The sequence below is a fragment of the Myotis lucifugus genome, unplaced genomic scaffold (assembly GCF_000147115.1).
Source record: "Myotis lucifugus unplaced genomic scaffold, Myoluc2.0 scaffold_63, whole genome shotgun sequence".
NCBI classification, from domain to species: domain Eukaryota; kingdom Metazoa; phylum Chordata; class Mammalia; order Chiroptera; family Vespertilionidae; genus Myotis; species Myotis lucifugus.
This window is the reverse complement of record NW_005871111.1, coordinates 3,958,221-3,979,789: the sequence shown is the minus strand read 5'-3', so window position 1 is coordinate 3,979,789 and position 21,569 is coordinate 3,958,221. Positions and strand designations below refer to the sequence as shown.

Sequence of the window (21,569 nt, the reverse complement as noted above, 5' to 3'; positions counted from 1 at the left end):
TAAATCATGAAAGAGTTGGGGTTACATAAGCTAAAAAATATTGGATGTCCTACATCAGGAGTATTTTCTTGGCCCAGAATAGGAACACATGCACTCATAAGTACACCACGAACATCTGGTGTAGGACCATGTGCCGCCTTATATAAGCAGCAAAGGAGAAAAAGCAGATTGGGATGGAGGCAACAGACGCCGGGCAAGGGAACAAGTGGGAAAAGGCAAGTCATCTGAAAGATCTGCCAAAATTATAGATGAGTTTGAGACCCAAAATGCTTAAGCATCTCCTCAAGCCCACATTCTGCAAGTCTGCTTTGATGTCCACCAGGCACTTTCAGTCCTGAGGAGCAGGGCCATACTTCAAATCTCTTGAGCTCTCTAGATTTTCTCTGCCTCCCCTATAACCTTATCACAAACCCATTACCACCCCATTCAGAGGGCAGGGAGGAATTTCACTTTTAAAGCAACATAAAAAGAAATTCCTTCCCATTGCAGAAGGCCTGGGGTGTGGGTCTGGCTGTGCCAGACACCTTTCAGCTGCCTCTCCGTGCAGGTTCTTGGCTGCAGATCAGCTCCAGGGAAGCTGCTGTTTCCTCCAGTGCCATCTGCTCAGACGATGGGCTGCTACTGCTGCCATGAGGGACTGTCCTCCATCCCTGCCTCCCTCCCTCAGTCATAGCTCCCTGGAAATGCTCTGGTGGAGAACTACAAGGACACCAAAGATGTGCCATGCTCACCAGCCTCCCAGAGCTGGCAGCAGACCTTCCTGCAAACAAAGGGAAAGAGAAGGAGACATAAAGCTGATGCTAACATTCTTTTCTGATGGGGCTCCCAGTGGGGGCATAAGGTCCACTGGGTAGGGTGACATGTAACCATCCTTTAACACCCAGCAAGAATAATAACAATGTCAAAGGGCAGCCACTATGAAAATCAGTATGGAGGTTCCCCCCAAAATTAAAAAATAGAAGTACTTCTGGGTATTTATCCAGAGAAAATGAAAACATTAAGTCAAAAAGATATGTGCACCCCCATGTTCCTTGCAGCCAAGATATTGACAATAGCCAAGGTATCAAGCAGAGTATTTACAGGACATGAAAGTTACCTAAGTCTCAGTGTGGTGATGTGGTTCCATCTTGGGCCGAGAGAAAAATTTATTTCAACATTATTATAGGTCATTTTTTAAAAAATTAAAACAAACACACCAAAAACAAAAGCACTGGGCCAAGCCTTACTCTGATCCCTTGTATGCATTATCTCATTTAATTCTTAGAACACTAAGAGGGTAGTGCCATTATTAGTCCTGGTTGTAGTGGAAGAAATGGAGATATGTAGTGCTTGCACAACTTGCTGGCCGGCTGCCCAGACAATGTGATCCCACAGGCTGCACTCTTAACACATGCCCTACAGTGGGCAGTCTTCCCAGGCCCAGCCTCCAAAGCATTCCTCCATTTCCTCAAGCAATTAATTAGTCTCTTCCTCCAAATTACTCCCACACTGGAATCCTCTGTTCAACCAACCGCCTTCTCCCCTTCTGGACACCTTAGACTAGAGCATGTCTTGTTCACCTGAGTGACTTTAAGCCTCAGGGAGCTAAGGATACCTTCAATCGTTTTTAAGTTGAATAAGTGAATAAAGATGGATTGTTCTTTGTGTTTTTTATTTTTTTTATTTTTTTTTTTTTAATATATTTTATTGATTTTTTACAGAGAGGAAGAGAGAGAGATAGAGAGCCAGAAACATCGATGAGAGAGAAACATCGATCAGCTGCCTCCTGCACATCTCCTACTGGGGATGTGCCCGCAACCCAGGTACATGCCCTTGACCGGAATCGAACCTGGGACCCTTCAGTCCACAGACCGACGCTCTATCCACTGAGCCAAACCGGTTTCGGCTCTTTGTGTTTTTTAAAAGAAAAGCAAAATAAAATGTTGCAAGAAAAAAGTAATAAACATTAAACATGAGGCTCTATCCTAGGCAAAGGGAAACAGTCTTTTTTGTTGTTAATCCTCATCCAAGGTTATTTTTCCATTGAATTTTAGAGAGCAAACAGGAGAAAGAGAGAGAGAGAGAGAGAGAGAGAGAGAGAGAGAGAGAGAGAGAGAAGTATCGATATGTGAGACACATCGATTGGTTGCCTCCCATACCCTACCCTCCCCCCTCCAACCAGAGCTGGGGATGGAGCCTGCAACCGAGCGGTTAGTAGTGAAGAGGTAAACTGTTCTGGATAAGAAAGTATTGGAGGATTGAAATCTGGGAGACAGAAAAAGAACACATTCTCCAGAAAGGAAAAGAGCAAGAAGTTAACAAATTGAACTCTAAGTTAGGGGAGGGAAGGGCAGAGTTAGAGGATTGTATAGGGAATGACTGACAGGTCATAGGGCAGAAGTGTTTAATATGCCATGTCAAGAGGTTGCCTATGCCAGACTCTAATCCCTATCACCCACACACCCTCCATACAAGCACTTTATATTGGGGGTCCTTTAGGAGAGGAAAATAAAGGTAGTCTCCAACACAGGTGAAGGAGTGCAGAAAAGGGCAGCCCTTACAAGAAAAGACTTGCAAGCAGAAGTGAAGAATTCCAGAAGCATGAAAGCTGAGAAAGAGGTGATTAGGAAGAGGTGCATAGTCAGTGGAGTGGAGTAGAATACTATGTGCCTTCCAAGCAGGGGATGGGGACCCAAGTCTTTCTAATGCAAGAGATAAAGCTGTAGGACCAGCCACATGACACAACTGTTAGCCAGTGTCACCAGTCACTCCCACTGTAAGAGCACACCTGCTCCCACCCAGTGCAATCAATCCCTTGCTACACCTCATAATGATGCAAAACTAACAACCAGGATTTTGGTTTGTAAATCTCTAACTCAGTCCAAGCTGGCCCCAGGACAGAAGTAGTGAGAAGGAAGAGGAAGCATTGGATTTCATTTTGCAACTCAGGAAGTCCTACTTCACTAACTAAAAGATGAGCTGCTAAATTACCCAATAGGAAACATTAAACCCTGCCCATTAAACCAAGGATCACTTTCAGGGTAAGACAATCTGTTTGCACAGTGACTTCTATTCCATGAGTTCCTAGATATCTGAGAATATTTCCTTCACGAATCAAACTGCACTGGCCCCTGGATTTCAACCTCTAAGCTTCTTCTGTACTCACATCTCTATATCTTCTTCTGCTACATATTGCTATTCCAAATAGCACTTACAGGAAATTGAATGCTGCACCAGATATACTAATTTTAGACTCACTTTAAAACTTTCACTCTTTCTCCACCTGCCAAATGACAGGAGGAAAACAAAGCAGGCATATGTAGTTCAGCTGCCACAGCTGTGCTCTAAAAATTGGTACAAAGAAGGTGACATACATTCTTTTTGAGACAAGAATTTCCCATCCCTATTTTTTGTTGTTGTTATTGTTTTTAATGCTAAGCCAGAAGATACCTGGAGTCTCTAAAAATAATCAAACTCACTCTGACCGGTGTGGCTATGCCAAGATTTTGGGTTCGATCCCAGGTAGGGGGCATGCAGGAAGCAGCAGATGGATGTTCTGCTCTCACAACAATGTTTCTCTCTCTCTCTCTCTCTCTCTCTCTCTCTCTCTCTCTCTCTCCCTTCCCCTCTCTCTAAAAATCAATAAAAAGATTTTGGGGGAAAATAATCAGACTCATGCAATTGAGTCAGCTCACCATAGCAAGGCAATAATGTCTGGCAGTAGCCAACAAAATAAAGTTGTGTTTTAAACTCATTCCAGTTCTCAAGTACATTCTTTGCAATCTAAAAAAAAAAAAAAAAAAAAAAAAGCCCTGGTTGGTTTTGCTCAGTGGATAGAGCATCAGCCTACGGACTGAAGGGTCCCAGGTTGGATTCTGGTCAAGGGCACGTGCCCGGGTTACGGACTCAATCCCTAGTAGGGGGTGTGCAGGAGGCAACCGATCAATGATTCTCTCTCATCATTGATGTTTCTATCTCTCTCTTCCTCTCCCTTCCTCTCTGAAATTAATAAAAATATATTTTTAAAAAATTAAAGAAAAGATAATAGAGAAAATTCAGATAAATTTAAATCAAAGCCAATGATAGCAGCTATAATGATTATTAGTTTATTCACCTCCACCTACTTTATACAAAGCATCAACAACATCCAGTTCCTGTAAGAGCAACTATTTCTACTACTTTGTGCAGAAAGTATCATTGAATAAATCTGTGTCAAAAAGAAAAAAAAAGATAAAAGAGAGAATTGGAGGGAAGGAGGGAAGGAGGGAGAGACACCACGGCAATGGGGATGATGCCCCAACAGATAACAGCTGCCTTGCCTTGTGTAACACTTGGACTGCCAAGAATAAAGCTTTAAAAATTGTTTCTGCAACATTTTTCCTGCCTTTCAAGGGCCACTAATTATAAAACAGATTTCTAAGACATGTTTATAATCAGGTCTACATAACTGAAAGCAAATTGGAATAGATGCAGATTTACAGAAAGATTCTATCATCATAATTTAACTTCTAGAAACACCACTTCCCACCCACCTCCCCCAGCCCTAGTGGGTGGATTCCTGGCTCCTATCACTTAGAGCATCTCGAACAGACTAACAGTAGTTCCAGCTATGGCTCAGCCACCATCTGTGGCTGTCTTTCACAACCCTGGCCATCAAGGACAAGCAATATTTCAGTGCTGTTTGGCTTGGCTAGGTTCCTCCAGACATAAGCTAAGTGTTCCCATTTTTTATTCTCTGGGATTTGAGCTCCAGCAGAGTTTGAAACATGACATTCAGAACCTAAAACTGACCTTGATTATAAGATTTTGACTGGCACTGAGACAACTAATAGAAATATCTATGTTGGGAGAAAATTAATCCTTCTACTAGGCTCTTAGAATTCATTTCCTCTACAGAATATCATAGCAATTAACGTAAAACAAAATCTACCACCCCAAAATATGCCTTTTGAGATATTGATCATTGTAAGCTGGTTATTTTCAAGAAACGAACTCAGGAAAAACCATTGACCTTCCCCGTCTAAAAGGAATTTAGACAGAGAACCTGCTCCAAGAAGGAACTATTATCAGAGATAACTATAGTTTAACACGAACAAAGTGTTATAGGGAGGAATCTAACAAGTCCTCCCAGTTCCCATGGTCAAGATGATCCAGCAGATACTTATTTACCAAATATTTGCTTTTCAATCTCCATGTGAATTGCCTTCCGGCCCTTTGAAGTCCCAAATCACAACTCCTCCCCACTCTCCTTAGCTCAGATGGCATATAAGCCTTTAACTGCCCCATCTGTTCTTGGGTCTCATATTCTTAGGGAACCCCCCATATGTACATATGCAATAAATCTGGTTCCTTTCTCATGTTAAACTGTCTCATGTTAGTCTGATTTAGTCTAGCCAGAAGAACATAGAAGGGCAGCTGGAAACCCACTACCAACAACAAACACCAACACACTGGCCTGCTAGTTGGGTGAGATGAGTGAGGCACTCAACTTGGGGCGGGGGGAGGAATTGAAGGGAGGGAACACATCCAGTAATCAAGACAAATAACATTTTGTTGCAATATTTTAAAATATCAAAATACAAAATAACCACGATGAAAGGCTATGAAAATTTTTAAATAAAGACAGGATCCAACCCTGCACTTGTACAACTCACTGACTATATCCTAATCTCAGTCCTACTGAATCTAATATTTACTTAAAATATTGATATTAAAAACTGTGGTACATGTACATAATAGAATACTACTTGGCCATAAAAGGGAAGGAAATCTCACCCTCTGTGACACCATGGATGGACCTGGATAATATTATGCTAAGTGAAATAAGCCAGTCAGAGGAAGATAAGTACCATATGACTTCTCTTATATGTGGAATCTAATACTCAAAATAAAACAGAAACAGATTCAGATACAGAGAACACACTGAAAGCTGTCAGAGGGGAGGGGGAGGGTGGCTGGATGAAAAAGATAAAGAGATTTAGCAAAAACAAAACAAAAGGGGTTGTTGGAGATAGAAGAGGGTAAGAGGAGAATAAATGGTTATGGAAGGAGACTTGATTTGGGGTGGGGAACACACACTACAATATACAGATCATGTGTTATAGAACTGTACACCTGAAACCTATGTAATTTTATTAACCGATGTCTCCCAAATAAATTCAATAAAAATTAAAATTTAAAAATAAATAAAAATAAGTAAAATATTGGTATTTTTTCATTTTATTGCATTAAACTATTACTTAATTATTGAATTTTGGGGGTTTTTTTTGGTGCCCCCTTAAATTTTTCACTCAAGACTGCCCACACCCTGCCTCAGCCCTGCCACCACATATTAACTTAATACTCAGAGGAAACCCTATGAGGTAGCTCTACAGTTACTCTCATTTGTAAGTGAGTAAACAAAAACAGCTACTTTGCCTAAGATCACAGAGCTAGGGTAGCCAAGTCAGATTCCAAACTCAGCTATGTGGCTCTGGAGTCCATGCTCTAAAGACACCATACTACCTCTCAGAGCTTTGCATCACTAAGGCATTCAACATAAATCTATATAGGCCTTAATTTTAAGAAATATGTGGAAAACAATCCAAATAAACTATAACTAATGACAATTTGGGCAAATTTAGTCTTGACTTATTCATCTCTAATCAATGTTCTGCAATGTTTACACTGTGTTAATTCCACCAAACTCCTGGGATTTTTCTAATTTAATCTTTAAATCTTTAGCCACCTTAACTCTTGGAATGAGCCAAGGAGAGAGGGGATGTCTGGATCCTCACTTAAAAGGCCAAGATTACACAGCCCAGCCGTTGTGGCTCAGTGGTTGAGCATCAACCTATGCACAAGGAGGTTCATAGGTTTGATTCCTGGTCAGGGCACATGCCCAGGTTGTGGGCTCGATCTCCAGTAGGGGGTGTGCAAGAGGCAGCCCATCAATGATTCTCTCTCATCATTGATGTTTCCCTCTCTCTCATTCCCTCTCCCTTCTTCTCTGAAATCAATACAAATATTTTTTAAAAATAAATGAAGTAATAGTTTAAAAAAAGAGAAAGGACAGATTTGAGTGGCCTGAAGTAGCTGGTGCCAGTAATTCGGTTCTGAGATGACCCTGGTACATACCCTCAAATACTGTCAGTGTTAGGAGGCTAACTGAACTACAGTGTACATTGCAGGACAATGTTCACAAATACTCCCAAATAATGTGTTCATTTACAAAGAGGGTAGAATTTAGAGATAAATCCACTTCAGCTACAATGGTCTCACCACATTTAGGCAGATGTTTAGTGGACATGGCCGTCAAAAAGGGTCAGTGAAACAGGCTGAAAAAGAATCTGGAAATGATATCATGGGAAGAATGGTTGAGGGAACTAGGACTATTTTGCTTGTGGGAGGGAGGATGGGGGGGAAACAACTTAAAAGTCAGGCAAGTGGTGCCTAGCAACTATTTTCAATTATCTAAAGAACTAATGGATTTAATTTATGTGGCTCCAAGAGACTTAAGTTGGACAAGGAGATGACAGCTTATGGGTAGCAGTTTGAAGAAGTTGGCTTTCATCTCAGTATAAGGCGAAAATCTCCCAACAATTAGACCTGTCCAGCAATGAAAGAGCCTGATCCAGAGGAGGCAAGTTGGCTGTCAGCTGCTATAGAAAGGGTCCAAAGGATCCAGCACAGAATGGCCACTTGGACAGAAGGACTTAAAATCCCTTCCAACTCGAAGACATTAAGCAATGGAACAAATAATTAAACTTAACACATTCATTGTTATGCATAGTGTTTAGTTCCTAAAAACCCTAGAAAACTGAAACAAAGCCATGAGCTTACTGGAAAGGAGGTCTTACACTTTTATTTTATTCCAAGCTGAGATTCTTGATTTTTTTTTTTTTAATTACTAAGCCACTGAAGTAATGAGAGTTAAAAATCTTCTACCATCTCCTCCCTCGGTGCTCCAGACACCTGCTTCCTCTTCTCTCCACTGATGGAAAGCTCACTCCTACATCAGGCTCTTTCCACATGCTGTTCCCTCCGTCCCCAAATCTTCACACATCTGGCTCCTACCCTCATTCAGTGCGCAGCTTCAACATCACCTCGGGGAGACCTTCTCCAACTCCACCATCTAAAGCGGTCTTCCCCAGTCACTATCCGGCATTGCACTGTTGTGTTTTCTTCGTAGTTCTTACACAAGATATAAGGTATAAGACATAAGGAATACAAGGTTATCTTGATTCTTTTTCCCTTGTATATAGCACATCTTCCCTCCTGCCAAAAACATTTGTTGAACTGAACTGACACTAATGAATTTACTATTCAGATGGCAACAGACTATAACTAAAGTTATGAAACAGATCATCTTACAGGGAGGTGATAATGAATACCATATTATAAGTGCAGATTAGCAATAAAAGAAATGTCAGAGAAGAAAATGACATGTAGCTGCAACAGCTGTGGAAAAAGCTTCACGGAGGCGATGAACGGAAGATAGGCTTTGAGAGATGAGTAAGTGTGAAAGGCATTACTGGAGAAAGGTACATCTGAACAATGCCCTCCCCTTCTGGTCCATGATGTTAACATTTCGCCCCCACAAATATACTCCGCCATGACTCATGACAACATAATACAGAACCTAGAACCCTAGATTGTAAGTGTCTTGTGGGTAGAGCCCATGTTTTATTTTTCAGTGGCTCCCTGTACCTAATGTGGGCACAGAAAGGTCTATCACTTGACTAATGAAATATCAAATTCAGGTATTATTCCAGAACTCTTACCATTATGATAAAAAGCAACTTCTACCTCCCCACAATAACATATGGTTTCTGTGTTAGACCTCTTAGTCCTATTTGGAGGAGGGAGAAGGAAGTCGATGTTTCCTTTTTTTAGATGTTTAATGTTTTAGGGACAGAACAACCACAAACCACGGACCTCTAGCCTACCCTTAAAGAACCAGCTGAATCTCTGTGCACCTGCGGATAACTAAGCTGCAGTGATTCCCTGCCGCCCACGGTCCCCGTGTGGCATTTATGAGACATGAATGGACATTTCACTAGTTACTGGAGTACCTGAATGGCAGCATGGGAAGTTTTATCCCTAGCTACGGAATCCCAAGTTTGAATGCAAGCTTCTCTACCAACTGGCTGTTGGACCTACGGCAAGTAACTCAACCTCTGAGGCCATTTCTTTATTTTCAAAGTGACCTAGTAACAACAGCTCTGTAGATTTGTGTGTGGACTAAAAGATAATATGCACACAACAGCCAGTACCGGGCCTAGCACAGGCTTGACTCACGGCAAATGTTTGTTATAATGACCAAGTCACAAGAATTACAAAAAGTGCCAGCATCACCAGTTGCTGATCAAGAAGAAAGTGCTGAAGAACAGAAAAACAGTTGATTTCTAGATTCTTGGCAATTTGATGAGCAGGAGTAACTCTGCATTATTTCAATACTGTCACTCTCACTGGCTAAGTAAGGGATGCTTGACCTGTCATTTAACTAGTATAAGAATTCTTGAAATTTAGAAGTGAGGCTGTTAAAATATAATATCAGCATCTACTTGGACTTTGTGAAGCTATACAATTGAGACCTTCTGTGCCATAAAGGCCAACCTGGGAACCAAACTGCAAGTGTTGAAGGGGAAAGGCACAGAGTAATCCAAAGCCTCTACTACCTGCTCACGCGTTGGAAAACCAATCTAGTCTGCTGAAAGACAATAATACATGGTTGTCATATCTAACACCCTGTGAAAGCATACTGTCTAAAACTGTACAAGACAAACATAATTTCCAAGTCCTTAAATCTCACAACATGGACCACACAGAGTGCTGAAGAGCAGACGGTATACTATAATGCCCTTGAACAATATACTTGGTAGATTTTAAAGGAAACGGGCAATTCAATATGTCATGTATAATGGGTGGATTTATAGCTAATAGCCTAGTACTCGATTTACTAGTTTCATGATCAACTGCCATCACTTGAGTTCAAGGAAGTTTGAAGCAGAAATTTGAAAGATTCATAAACTACGGTGGCACAGTGTTTGTGTGTACCTTAAAGATGAAGCACAAACAATGGAAGCTGGAAAAGGTGATATGGAGCAGATATAACCCTTTCCTTTGACACCACTCTAGCTCACCTGCAGTCACTTCACACAGCATCCCAAAGGTAAAATTTTCGAAGGTCAAGCCAAAAGTCACGGTCCTATTTAAAACCCCTTCAATAGCTTTCCAGTGCCATGAAATAAAATCCAATCCTTTCCAGGACCCTTTTGGCTCATATTTGTTCATCGCTTTCACCTGACCTCTTTCCACATTCCCGCTGCTTGTAAGGATCCAAAAATACTGCCTTCTTTCTGTTCCTCAAACAAGCTGTGCTTGTTTTCACCTCAAGCCCTTGGCCCTTGCTTCTCCCGCAAACACTTGTGATCCTAGATCATTGCATGTTCATCCTATGGCTATTCATCTCTCAGAGAGAACTTTCCTAATCACACCACCTAGGATATAGCCACCTTAGCCCTCGTTACTAACTACTCACCATTTCATTTCCTTCATAACATATTCTTCTATCTAATACTATCCTGTTTTCTCCATATGGACTCATCTGTCCTCTCAACCTCCTCATTCTCTCACCTCTCTGGGGACTCGCATTTTCTAAAAACAAATAGATATGAGTATGTGATCAAAAAATATCTGCTGAATAAATGGAATAACAGAAATTAAAAATGCTTTTGAAGAGCCCTGGCCAGGTGGCTCAATTGGTTGGAATATCATCCTGTACACCAAAAGGTTGCAGGGTGATTCCTGGTCAGGGCACATACCTAGTGCAGGTTTGATCCTCAGTCAGAATGTGTATGGGAGGCAACAACTGATCAATGTTTCTCTCTCACACCTCTCTCTCTCTCTCTCTCTCTCTCTCTCTCTCTCCTTGCCTCCCTCCCTTCCTCTCTCCCTCTAAAGTCAATAAAAACATATCCTCGGGTGAGGATTTTTAAAAATGCTTTAAGAAGCTTTAAAAACACAGAAAAGCCCTGGCCAGTGTGGCTCAGTTGGTTGAGCATCGTTCCATGCACCAAGAGGTCACCAGATCGATTCCCAGTCAGGGTACATGCCTAGGTTGCAGGCTTGATCCCCAGGGAAGGGGGGTGGGGTGCAGGAAGCAACCGATCAATGTTTCTCATTGATGTTTCTCTCTCCCTCTCCCTTCCTCTTAAAAAAATCCATTAAAAAATTTTTTTAAAAAAATTACCACCATACATACATCTATCTAAGTGGGCAAAAGTTATCAACTAATATAACCCCAAGTTAGTTTGTTGGGGGTAGTGGGACAAAGACACAGGAAAGAAAAAAAATAAAATAACAAATTTCAGGTGTCAGGGTAGTATTATGGGTAATTTTTATTGTCTCTTCAATTATTTCCATTTTCACATTTACTAATTCTTCTAAAAGGCATGATCAGAAAAAGCTACTTTAAAAAAATGACAGCACTGAAAGAATGCTCAGATTCAGCAGCTCCTGTGGCTGAGACCTACTGTCATGGAATGTGGAGAGCGGCTACAGTGTTTGGACCGGTTCAAGCCTCGGACTAATGAGAGGGCACAGTCCTCTCATGGCCACGTGCAAGTCCCAGCTTGGAGGACAGAGCCCTCCCAGCACAACTATAGCCAACAGCTATAGCTGTAAGCTTGAACCTATGGTCCGAACACATGGCCCCACATGCCTGGGTGATGTGGGCTTGATAGAATTCAGGTGCATGTAATTGAGTAGGATCAAAACCCAAGAGAATGTTGTAAACATCTTGACCACGCCCTTACTTTGCCTCGTGGAATCTGGCTAGAAAATAAAGACACTGCTTGTGGTCCATGGTGCTATCTCTCTCCATCAGAGAGGGTGGTGTCCCACCGAGACCCAGCTTTCTTCTCTTGTCTGTCTTTTCTCAATCTTTCACTGCCCCCACTCGGGCTCACTGAACCTGGCTGAGCTGGCGCGGCACATAAGGCGCCCAATGTGGGGCTGAGTATGCCATGGTCGTGCCAGCCTGCCACAATGGAACACTTGGTTCCAGTCACAAATAGTTCTCTACAATATATAAAAACCCTCAAAGGAACCAGAAGGTAAGGGGGTGTGGAGTGGACCTGCGGACTGAGGAGATGCTTCAAAATTGGTCAGACTCCTTGTCCTGGGTTACATCCCCGCTCTCACCAAGCTAGAGAAAAACTAGAATATAACATAGTCTATAAATCCTGTAATAAGCCAAGAACCCTGTAGGATCTACACAAAGGCTAACTATATAATATTTTAGGTATATTGTTAAAATCTGTCTCTCAAGTCTCTCTAACACAGCTTCTCTATCATCCAATATTTCTTTTCAATGTAAGTTTTCACTTACACAGAAAGATACACTTATATTTAATGAGTACCCCTCAAAAATGCCCCCAAACCCTGAACCAGGTCATCTTTTCGGAGAAGAGTGACTCAGACCATAGTCTAATTTGAAATGCTAGTCTCATGTGCAAACCCCAGCAAGAGCTGCAGTTAGTAATTAAGAGCAGAAACAGGCTTGTCCTTGAGCATCTTTTCTCTCAGTCAAGTCCAGGATGCTTTCAAATAAAAATTTGCTAACTTTCTTGCACTTAAGATAGAGCCAGTCCAGAATAATGTGATTTTCAAAACATCACTATTTGTCCAAACCTTAACACAGGATTCTCACATCTTCAGAGGAAGGTTTCAGTCACCCAGCACTCAACAAAGAAAGCTCTCACTACACATAAAAAGTGTGAATGGGACTGAGTACACACACACACACACACACACACACACACACAAAGTTATGACTAAGGGCCCAGCCCCTGTCGATCTAAGAGTTCTCTTCTATTTACTTACGCAGTGAACCAAAAATTTGGGGTGAGTCTTCAAATAAGGTACTTGATAAGTCTCAGCCTGCATGGCTCCAGGCAGACGAGGCAAAGCTAATGTGTGACAGCTAACAAGGCTAATCTCAAATCTACAGTGAAGGGAAGCAGAGTCTGTCACACCAAAATATGACTCTTTGGGGTATTATTTTAGGCTGGTTAATTTTAAGGACAGCAGACATGAGCCCGGCCAGCATGTGTGCTCAGTGGTTGAGTGTCGACCTATGAATCAGGAGGTCAAAGTTTGGTTACCGGTCAGGGCACTTGCCCGGGTTGCGGGTTCAATCCCCAGTTTGGGGCCTGCAGGAGGCAGCCAATCAATTATTCTCTCTCATCATTGGTGTTTCTATCTCTCTCTCTCTCTCTCCCTTCCTCTCTGAAATCAATAAAAAAATATTTTTTTTAAGTTTTCCAGAACACATGATGACATCAGAGACATTTCAACCTGCCCCAGAAGCTTCAAGCCTGACATCTTGAAATCTTCCATGGCTGTCCCCTTGGCTCAGAAACTGATTTACAATTTGCTCCAATCATTAACCGTTGTTTTTCTTTTGTTTTACAGAGTTGCCTCTTATTAATTACCTGATTGCTTGCTCAATATAGACCTAATGTCAGGAGCTCACCTGCCAGACCACATTTTGAAATGAGAGACAACTGCTTAACTGACCTGACCTAGTCTCACGATTAAGGCGCCTTTAATAAGATATGGAACAATCTACCAGCATTGCTCCTGGAATGTGAAACTTCTTATTTGAAGTTTCAAAGATGGGATTGAAGGGGAACAGCGCTTGCCACTCCAAAATCTGCCTCTTTGGGATAGTGATTATTTTAGACGGGTTAATTTTAAGAAACAGCAGCAGACAGGGGAGAAGCTCTGAAAACTAAGTAGAAGTTACCCTTTGTAAAGAACACTTACATTTGTAAAGGAAATCTCCATTTGTGAGGGTACTTCCCTCACTTTACCAGGCAGGCCTGCCTTCACTGTCAACGCATAACAATATTATACTTGTTTATTGTGCTTTTCCTGGTGACCTCTCATAACTGACTCTCCACCTCCAACATCCTTTGTCCTTAGCTGAAGATGGTATTTAAGGTGATAGCTTCTGCCATTTTGGCAAGTTACTGTTTTCCTGGGTCTTCCCTATATATATACAGATGTAAAGATACATGTTATTAAACATTTGTTTCTCTCCTGCTAATCTGCCTCATGTCAATTTGATTATTAGACCAGCCAGAAGAACCATGAAGGTGTTAAAGAGAAAAACCACAAGCCCCCAGAATGGCCTCACTGGTGCTAAAAACCCATGATACCAAACCTAGATTTAATACCTGGTCTAATTACATTTTTAACCTCACCGGAAACAATCTTAATCAACCAATCTAGACTTTTCTGGTCAACACCAATGAGGTAATCTGTTACTTGGGCACTCTATATCCCCCAGAGAAAGAAGCATCTCAGTTATAAAAAGTCATGGAGATATAAAGTACAGCATAGGCAATATAGTCAATAACCTTGTAATAACTGTGTATGGTGTTAGATGGGTACTAGACTTATGGGGGTGATCAGTTCACAAGGTATATGAATGTCTAATCACTATGTTGTACACCTGAAACTAATATAATTTTGCATGTCAACTGTAATTGGAAGATAAATTAAATTATTCATTTAAATAAAGACATATATATATATATGCCTAATATGCAAAGTGTCCCCTTGGAAGTTCAACAGACTGGGAGTTGGACAGACTGGGAGTTCGATTGCTCACTATGATGTACGCTGACCATCAGGGGGCAGAACAAAGGAAGGCCCCGGCCAGCAGCTGGGGAAGGGAGGCCCTGGCTGGCAGCTGGCAGCTGATAGGGACCCTACCCATGCACAAATTTCGTGCACTGGGCCTCTAGTATAGGAATTTAAAAAAAAGTGCATGATGAAAAACCTTTTCATGCTCCCCACCCCCAACCCCTTCCAAAGAAAAGATAATCTGTTTTCTTTTGTTAATGACTCCCTTAGCCAACCCTTCTGAATGCCCTTCTCATTGCTAGATGGGAAGTTGCCCCTTCATGAACACTTAATACAGCCAATTCCATGTTCTAACAAAGGGTAGAAGAAAATTTTTCCTCCCTCAAAATAGTACAAACTTTTACCAAAAATCAGAGCTAATTAAACAGAATGGATTTGATAGCTGGAGGCTGTTTGACTCCTTCTGGGGAAGGTGTCCATAGAATTCCTGACCCATTGTTGAACTCCTTTTATGTTTGCTTGTTTGCCAAATCCCTCTACCAGTGGGATCTGAGACATGGTGAAATAGAAGGGACAGGGGCACAAGATCATCTCAATATTGCTATAGCCCCCAGCACCTGGTGCTATAGAATAGTAAGAAGCTAGTAAAATTCCAGGACAAGTGGAATAGGAAAACTAATAAAGATAAAGAGCAGTTTGCAGCCACCTATTAATTCCTATCTTCGCTAAACCAAGGACACTTAAGGGCCCTAGCTGGTTTGGCTCAATGGATAGAGCTTCAGCCAATGGACTGAAAGGTCCTGGGTTCGATTCTGGTCAGGGGCACATGTCCAGATTGCAGGCTCGATCCCCAGTAGGGGGTGTGGAGGAGGTAGCTGATCAAAGATTCTCTCTCATCATTGATGTTTCTATCTCTCCCTCTCCCTTCCTCTCTGAAATCAATAAAAATATTTTTTACAAAAAAAGAGTAAATGGTTTGCACTTCTCCCCAACCAGAGGGTAAATAGCTTAAATCACCCTACTCAGAGAGAGAGAGGGAGACAACAGAAATCCAATTAAGTGCCATTTGCTAACCACACCTAAGGGCAGACAAATTAAGAGACTAGCCCAGCCAGTGTGGCTTAATGGTTGAACATCTACCCATGAAACAAGAGGTCACAGTTCAATTCCTGGTCAGGGCATGTGCTGGGGACTGGGGGCTCGATCCCCAGTGTGGGGTGTGCAGGAGGCAGCTAATTAGTGATTCTTTCTCATTACTAATGTTCCTATCTCTCTCCCTCTCCCTTCCTCTCTGAAATCTTTAAAATATATATATTTTAAAAAGACAATCTCATTTTCATTTTGGTACATCAGCAAATGAATATTCTATTAACCCACCCTAAGACTTCCCCTAAATTCCCGGCCTTTAAAACCCCTGAAAATGAAAACATATCCCCTAATTGGCAGCTCATCCTGGGCTAACCCCCTGAACCGTGTCCCCAAGGCCCCCTATTCTCTGACTTCCCAGGGAGCTAAGGCAGCCCAACCTAGGCTCTCCTGTTGCTTCTCCTGTGCTCTTCCTTGTTTCATTCTCCTAAGTATGTTTTTGCTGTGGTCAATAAATTCTTGCTTACTTTTCTACACTTGGTCTCTTGATTGAAATCTTTCCTTCAAGAAGACAAGAACGGAGGTCTCCTTGTTAGGGGCAGAAATAGAATATTGGGGACTAGCTACAGACATAAGAAATCTTAATCATGCTGTTAACCTTGATTGTTCTGATTAAGGAAAGCACATTCTAACCTGGGGCTGTATGCCCTGGGACCTGGGAGTCAACCTTGGAATGAAGTCCATTCTCCTATTATCATAGATTAACAATCAAGGCCCACCCCCCAGCCCACATTGCCTGTAATACCCATTTTGCATAACCATTCTTATTTCTTTTGCCTACTTCACCATGGAGGGGTGCAGAGCAGATTTTTGGAGATGACCTGCTGCTCTCCCATACTGCCAGCATTACTGGAATAAATGCTCATTTGTGATTCAACTCTGTCTCGGCTTAATTGGCTCAAGTAGTGACAGGCAGCCGGACCCATTGGTTGTCCCATTTCATCCTTATCTTCTCCTCTCCCCGGTAACACTAGAACACTGCTTGACACATAGCAGGTACTCAGTAAGTACCTATAGGATGAGTCACTGACATAGGTTGCACTTTGTTATAACTGTATGTGGCCTCAGCAATCGAACCAAGCCATGTGCAGAAAAGAGACCAAGTCTGCCAAGGTAGGTGGAGGAAGGAAGATTTCCCAGAAGCAAAGAGCAGCTCTTCCCTGAAGGAGCAGCTTTTCACCAGGCAGAGGCTGCCAGAAAGCCATGTGGACAGGGGTATGCCCTAATGGAAGCTGCAGCAGATGGCCGAGCTACTTTCCAATTCAAATTCCTCCCAAGGTTTTATTTCCTGGGGTTTTGTTGTTTCATCATCTCCTTCAAACATTCAGCTAGAAAGGGGGCACATACTCAGGGGTTGTTGTGCTTCTCTACCAGGGAATTAGCCGAAAGAAAACAGCAGGTAACAAAAAATAAATACTGTGGAATGTTTTATTTACTGGGCAGTAAGACTCTCAGACTTTCTGAGAAATATAATCCAAAAACAGTCTCCAACTCCACTAGAAATAAGCCACTTTAAAAACAAACTGCTATCCTTTATTTTTCTTCTCTAAACGGGTTCATGCAAAAACTACTTGATTCCCAACAGAAAAAAAAAGAAAAAGGTAATCTAAACATTTCATAGTCACTTCTTCTTACTCCAAGGAGAAATCTGGGAGGGAGGAAGAGGAGATGGAAGTATTTGAAAGAGAATAAAAACTGAAATGCAAAATGCAGAACAAAGGAAAGTTAAATAAAAAAACAAATGAGAATAAGGGAAAAGAGCAAGTGGAAATTTTTCAAAACCTCTAAGAGCAGAAATACACCCCTTCCCGTCACGTTGTCTTTAAAAATGGAAGAGCCCTGGCCGGTGTGTCTCAGTTGGTTGAGCACTATCCCGTGCACCAACAGGTCACTGGTTTGATTCCTGGTGTGGGGGGAGAGGGAGGCAGCCAACTGATGTCTCTCTCACCCTCTCCCTTCCTCCCTAAAAATCACTGATAACATTTTATAAATAAATAAATAAACAAATAAATAAATAAATAAATAAATAAATAAATAAATAAATAAGGAAAGGAAAGGGCCAATAAGCCAGCCCCAAGGAGGAAAGGTGTGAAGCCCTTCATGCCAGAAGGAAACAAGTCAGGTATAGAGAATGCTAAGAAATGGGCTCAATCCCACTCTAGCATTTCCTCCCCTCACTATGCCTCCATCTCCCCACCATGCACAAGGGACCTCATCACAAAACCCTTAGGTTGAGAGAGCCAGCCTTCCCTCTCACACTGCTCTCCCCTAGAACAGAAAGAACCACCCCAAACTCTGAAATAAAATGCATTAGAATGTGGTATTAAAATTAAAATAGACCTAATTTAAGTAACTAAACCTCCCAGAGAAAATTCCAGGTGTAACTAGTGCTCTTCCTTCTAAGAGATGGATGTGGGGGGTAGGAGGGGCGGGAGTATTCTTGAAAATCAAAGTAAAAACTTGCTTTTACTACCAGCTTGACATAATAAACTCTGCCTTTGATATACTTAATTCCTAACTTTTCAAACTAATATGTGCTTCTGTAATCAAGATCTCTGGATAATGCCCTGGCTGGTTTTGCTCAATGGGTAGAGCGTCTGCCTGCGGACTGAAGGGTCCCTGGTTGGATTCCGGTCAAGGGCACATGCCCGGGTTTCGGGCTCATCCCCAGTAGGGGGCGTGCAGAAGGCAGCTGATCAGTGATTCTCACTTGTCATTGATGTTTCTATCTCTCACTCCCTTCCTCTCTGAAATCAATAAAATTTTTTTAAAAAGATCCCTGGATAATAACCACCTTGGACACTGGGAACAGAAGGGATAGTCAAGAACCCCGTTTGCAATAACTTTTCATAAAGAAGTTGATAATTATAAGCATCTGCATCCCAGGAGGGTTATGTACCTGGCTTGCAGCACAACAGCTACCTCTCCCCTTTTAATGCCAGTTAATAAGCTGGTGTGAAGGTGGAGTGGAAGGAGAGGGAAGAGGGCTGTCCTGAAAGCCTGGGAGATCAGGCGATCTTTATCCCCAAAATCATCACGCAAGCCAAGGAAGGCATTCTCAAAAAGCCAGCTCTGTGCAATCTGGATTCAATATGTAATTTATCAGATCTAGTCTCCTCACGGCCAGGCCCGGGCTTGGAGACGGGGGAGTTCGTGGTGAGAATTTACCTTAGCAAATGGCCACGGAACAGGCAGGCCTTTCAGAGCCACCCAGGGCTCTGCCCGGAGACCTGAGGCGACACCGAGGGGCTGGAACAGCGCGCGGCTCCGAGCACCGCGGCGCCACAGGTTCCCCAGCGCGCACCCGGCGGACTCCCACAGGTGGGCGGCGCTCGGCGGGGGGCAGGGGGGCAGGGCCAGAGGAGTGGGCTCCGGGATGGACGCGAGGCGCTGGGGAGTGGGGTCGGCGTTGCCTTAAGGAAACAGGGCCGGAGAGGAGCTTGGCGTTGTCAGCTCGGTGGTTACCGGCTTTTCCCCAAGGCAGGAGGAGCCCGGGCGGAGAGGAGCGCGCGCACCGCCCACCTTCCTCCCCGCGGGCGTCGGCCTTCTCCCCCGGCGCACAGCCGCGGGCCACCGGCTGCATGCGGCCCGGCACGTAGGAGGCTGCACGACCACACGCGGGCGGGGGAAGGGCGCCCCGGGCCCGAGGAAACCCAGCCCCTCTCGGGCCGTTAGCCTCCCCGGCCTAAGCCTAACCCGCTTCGGCTCACCCCCGCCCCTCGCCCCCGAACCTCCCTCACCGGTGTTGGCTTTGATGTTCTCGCGCAAGAAGTGGCCGCTGGAGAGATGCTGGAGGCCGAAGTTCTGGGCGATCCTCTGGCACACGGTGCCCTTGCCCGAGCCGGGCGGCCCGAGGATGACCGCGCGCAGGAGTTTGGAAGCCATCGCCTTCGCGTGGAGTGGGGCGGCCACGCGCGCTAGCCGGACAGCGGCCTCGGAGACGCACCGGGAACTTTGATTCTCCTGCGCCGGCTCCTGACACTCGCCGCTCGCGCGGGGACTTGGCGGCCGCCCTGCAGGGAAGGAGAGAGTTATAAGACAGCCCCTCCCTTCAGCCCGCGGCGGGGCGGCTGGAAGGCGGAGTGAGGCGCCACGCTGCACCTCCCGGCCCTCCGCGCCCCAAGCCGGGAGCTGGGAGAAGTCCCCCGTCCCCGCCCCAGGCACGACCAGCCTTGGGGCTCAGAGGTGGGCCGGAGCAGTCCCACTTCGATCCCTCCCTCTCGCTCCCCACACCGCATCCGAGTTAGGGGTCGGCCAGCCGGGCATCCTCCAGCCAGTCCCACACAGGAACCCGGGTCGGCGGTGACTCCAGGCGCACCCCTCCCCCGTCGCCCCTCGCACCGGGAGGCCTGGGCGCTGAGCCCCTGCGGGGTCCTCGCACGTGGGCAGCGTTTAATCCGCGCCTCGGCCCTTCCCTGCGGCTGTCACATCCCCGGGAGTCGCAGCGGCCGCTGCGCCCGCTGCCCGCACTGACAGCGCAGCGCCCACCTCCGCCGCGGGTTGACGGATGCGCTCCCCTCCGCGAGGAGCCGGAGTCCGGCGCCTCCTCCACTCAAAGCAGCCGCAAAAGCACACACCTCGGCCGGGACGCGGCGCTCCCACCGCTTGCAGCCCAGATCCCGCTGGGCGGTGCCGCCTCCGCCCGCCTCCACTCCGGTCCCGGATGTCCGCGCGGGGCTCGCGCCTTACGTAAGCCGAGGAGCTCGGCTCCGCGCGAGACGCCGGCCCGCGTCCGCTCCCCTGCCCACCGCGCTGCCACCCCGCCTTCCGGGCCCACGTGCTCCCCAAGACCCAGTAGGGGCTGTAGGGGCGAAGGGAGGTGGGAAGACACAAGAGACAGAAGGCGCTTTCTTGTGGTCGCCTAGGCGCGCGACCTACTGTTCAGGGGAAATAACACAACTTGTTGAGCGCCGACTGTGCGTCAAGTTGGGCCAGGTGATTTCCTTAGGCAAGGACCACTCCTGGTCGGGTATGCACAGGTGAGGAAAGGAGCCTTGGAGTGTGGCCATTCATTTCATTCGGTGATTCATTCAACAAACGTTTATTGAGTGCCTACTGTGTGCCAGACACAGGCGCTTAGCCTATAGCTGAAAACCAGAAACGGAATTTTGCTCTCCTGGAAGCCACATTCCAGCGGGTGTTTTGGACCCTCATCTGCCTGATTCCAAAACCTAGGCTTTGGGGCAGAAGGAAGGAGTTCGTTCATCACTCACCTGCCCTCAGGATCCTATTACCAACTGATTCCAGGACTTCAGGGCCCAGCTGTTGACACTATACTTAACAACTAATCAAGTCCAAATGGGTGCTGTCTTCTCCCTCTCCTCCCCTCCCCTGCATATCCAAATTCATATAATCTTAAATCAGCTCCCACCCCACACAGCCTTCATTTCCCGCTGGGACTAGTGTGCTAACTGCCTGCCCATACGTCTCTGGCTTCTGTCAATCCATCCTCACACCTACCAGAGGTATTGCTAAAGTGCAAATGAATTTCTATTATTTCCCCACCTTTCATATTATGGTCCCTTCAGGATAAAGTAAAAATATCCAGCAGAGAAAAACAGGTGCCTTCCATATACATTTGCATTCCACCAACTCCCCTTCTCTTCCCTCCTTCCACAGGCTTCCAGCCTTTGAGAATCCATTGCAAGGTTCTGAGCCACCAACCATGGCGCACAGATGGGGAGGGACAGTGTGGAGAGGCACCTTCTCTAGGTTCCTGGCTGGCTGGCTGTTGGGAGGCTGGGGTGAGGGAGGAGCCTAGCAGCTATCCTTTCCAGGCCCCTGGCAGCCCTTGTTCTCCACACACA

At 44.8% G+C, this 21,569-nt stretch overlaps 1 protein-coding gene across 2 annotated transcripts in view; it reads right to left on the bottom strand.

Annotated features, from left to right (window-relative positions):
- Positions 1 to 20,246, bottom strand: part of AK4 (adenylate kinase 4) — a 53,871-nt gene extending 33,625 nt beyond the window's left edge. Inside the window, exons 1-2 of one of the 2 annotated variants that reach the window (XM_006089780.3) lie at positions 20,104 to 20,246; positions 19,503 to 19,775 (exon numbers count right to left, since the gene is read on the bottom strand). In XM_006089780.3, coding sequence (XP_006089842.1) covers positions 19,503 to 19,647 — 145 coding nt within the window. In that variant the 5' untranslated portion in view covers positions 19,648 to 19,775; positions 20,104 to 20,246. Of the gene's footprint in view, positions 1 to 19,502; positions 19,776 to 20,103 lie in introns of those variants that run through there. The other variant, XR_002829539.1, reaches the window with a different exon arrangement.
- Between the last annotated feature and the right edge of the window lie 1,323 nt (positions 20,247 to 21,569).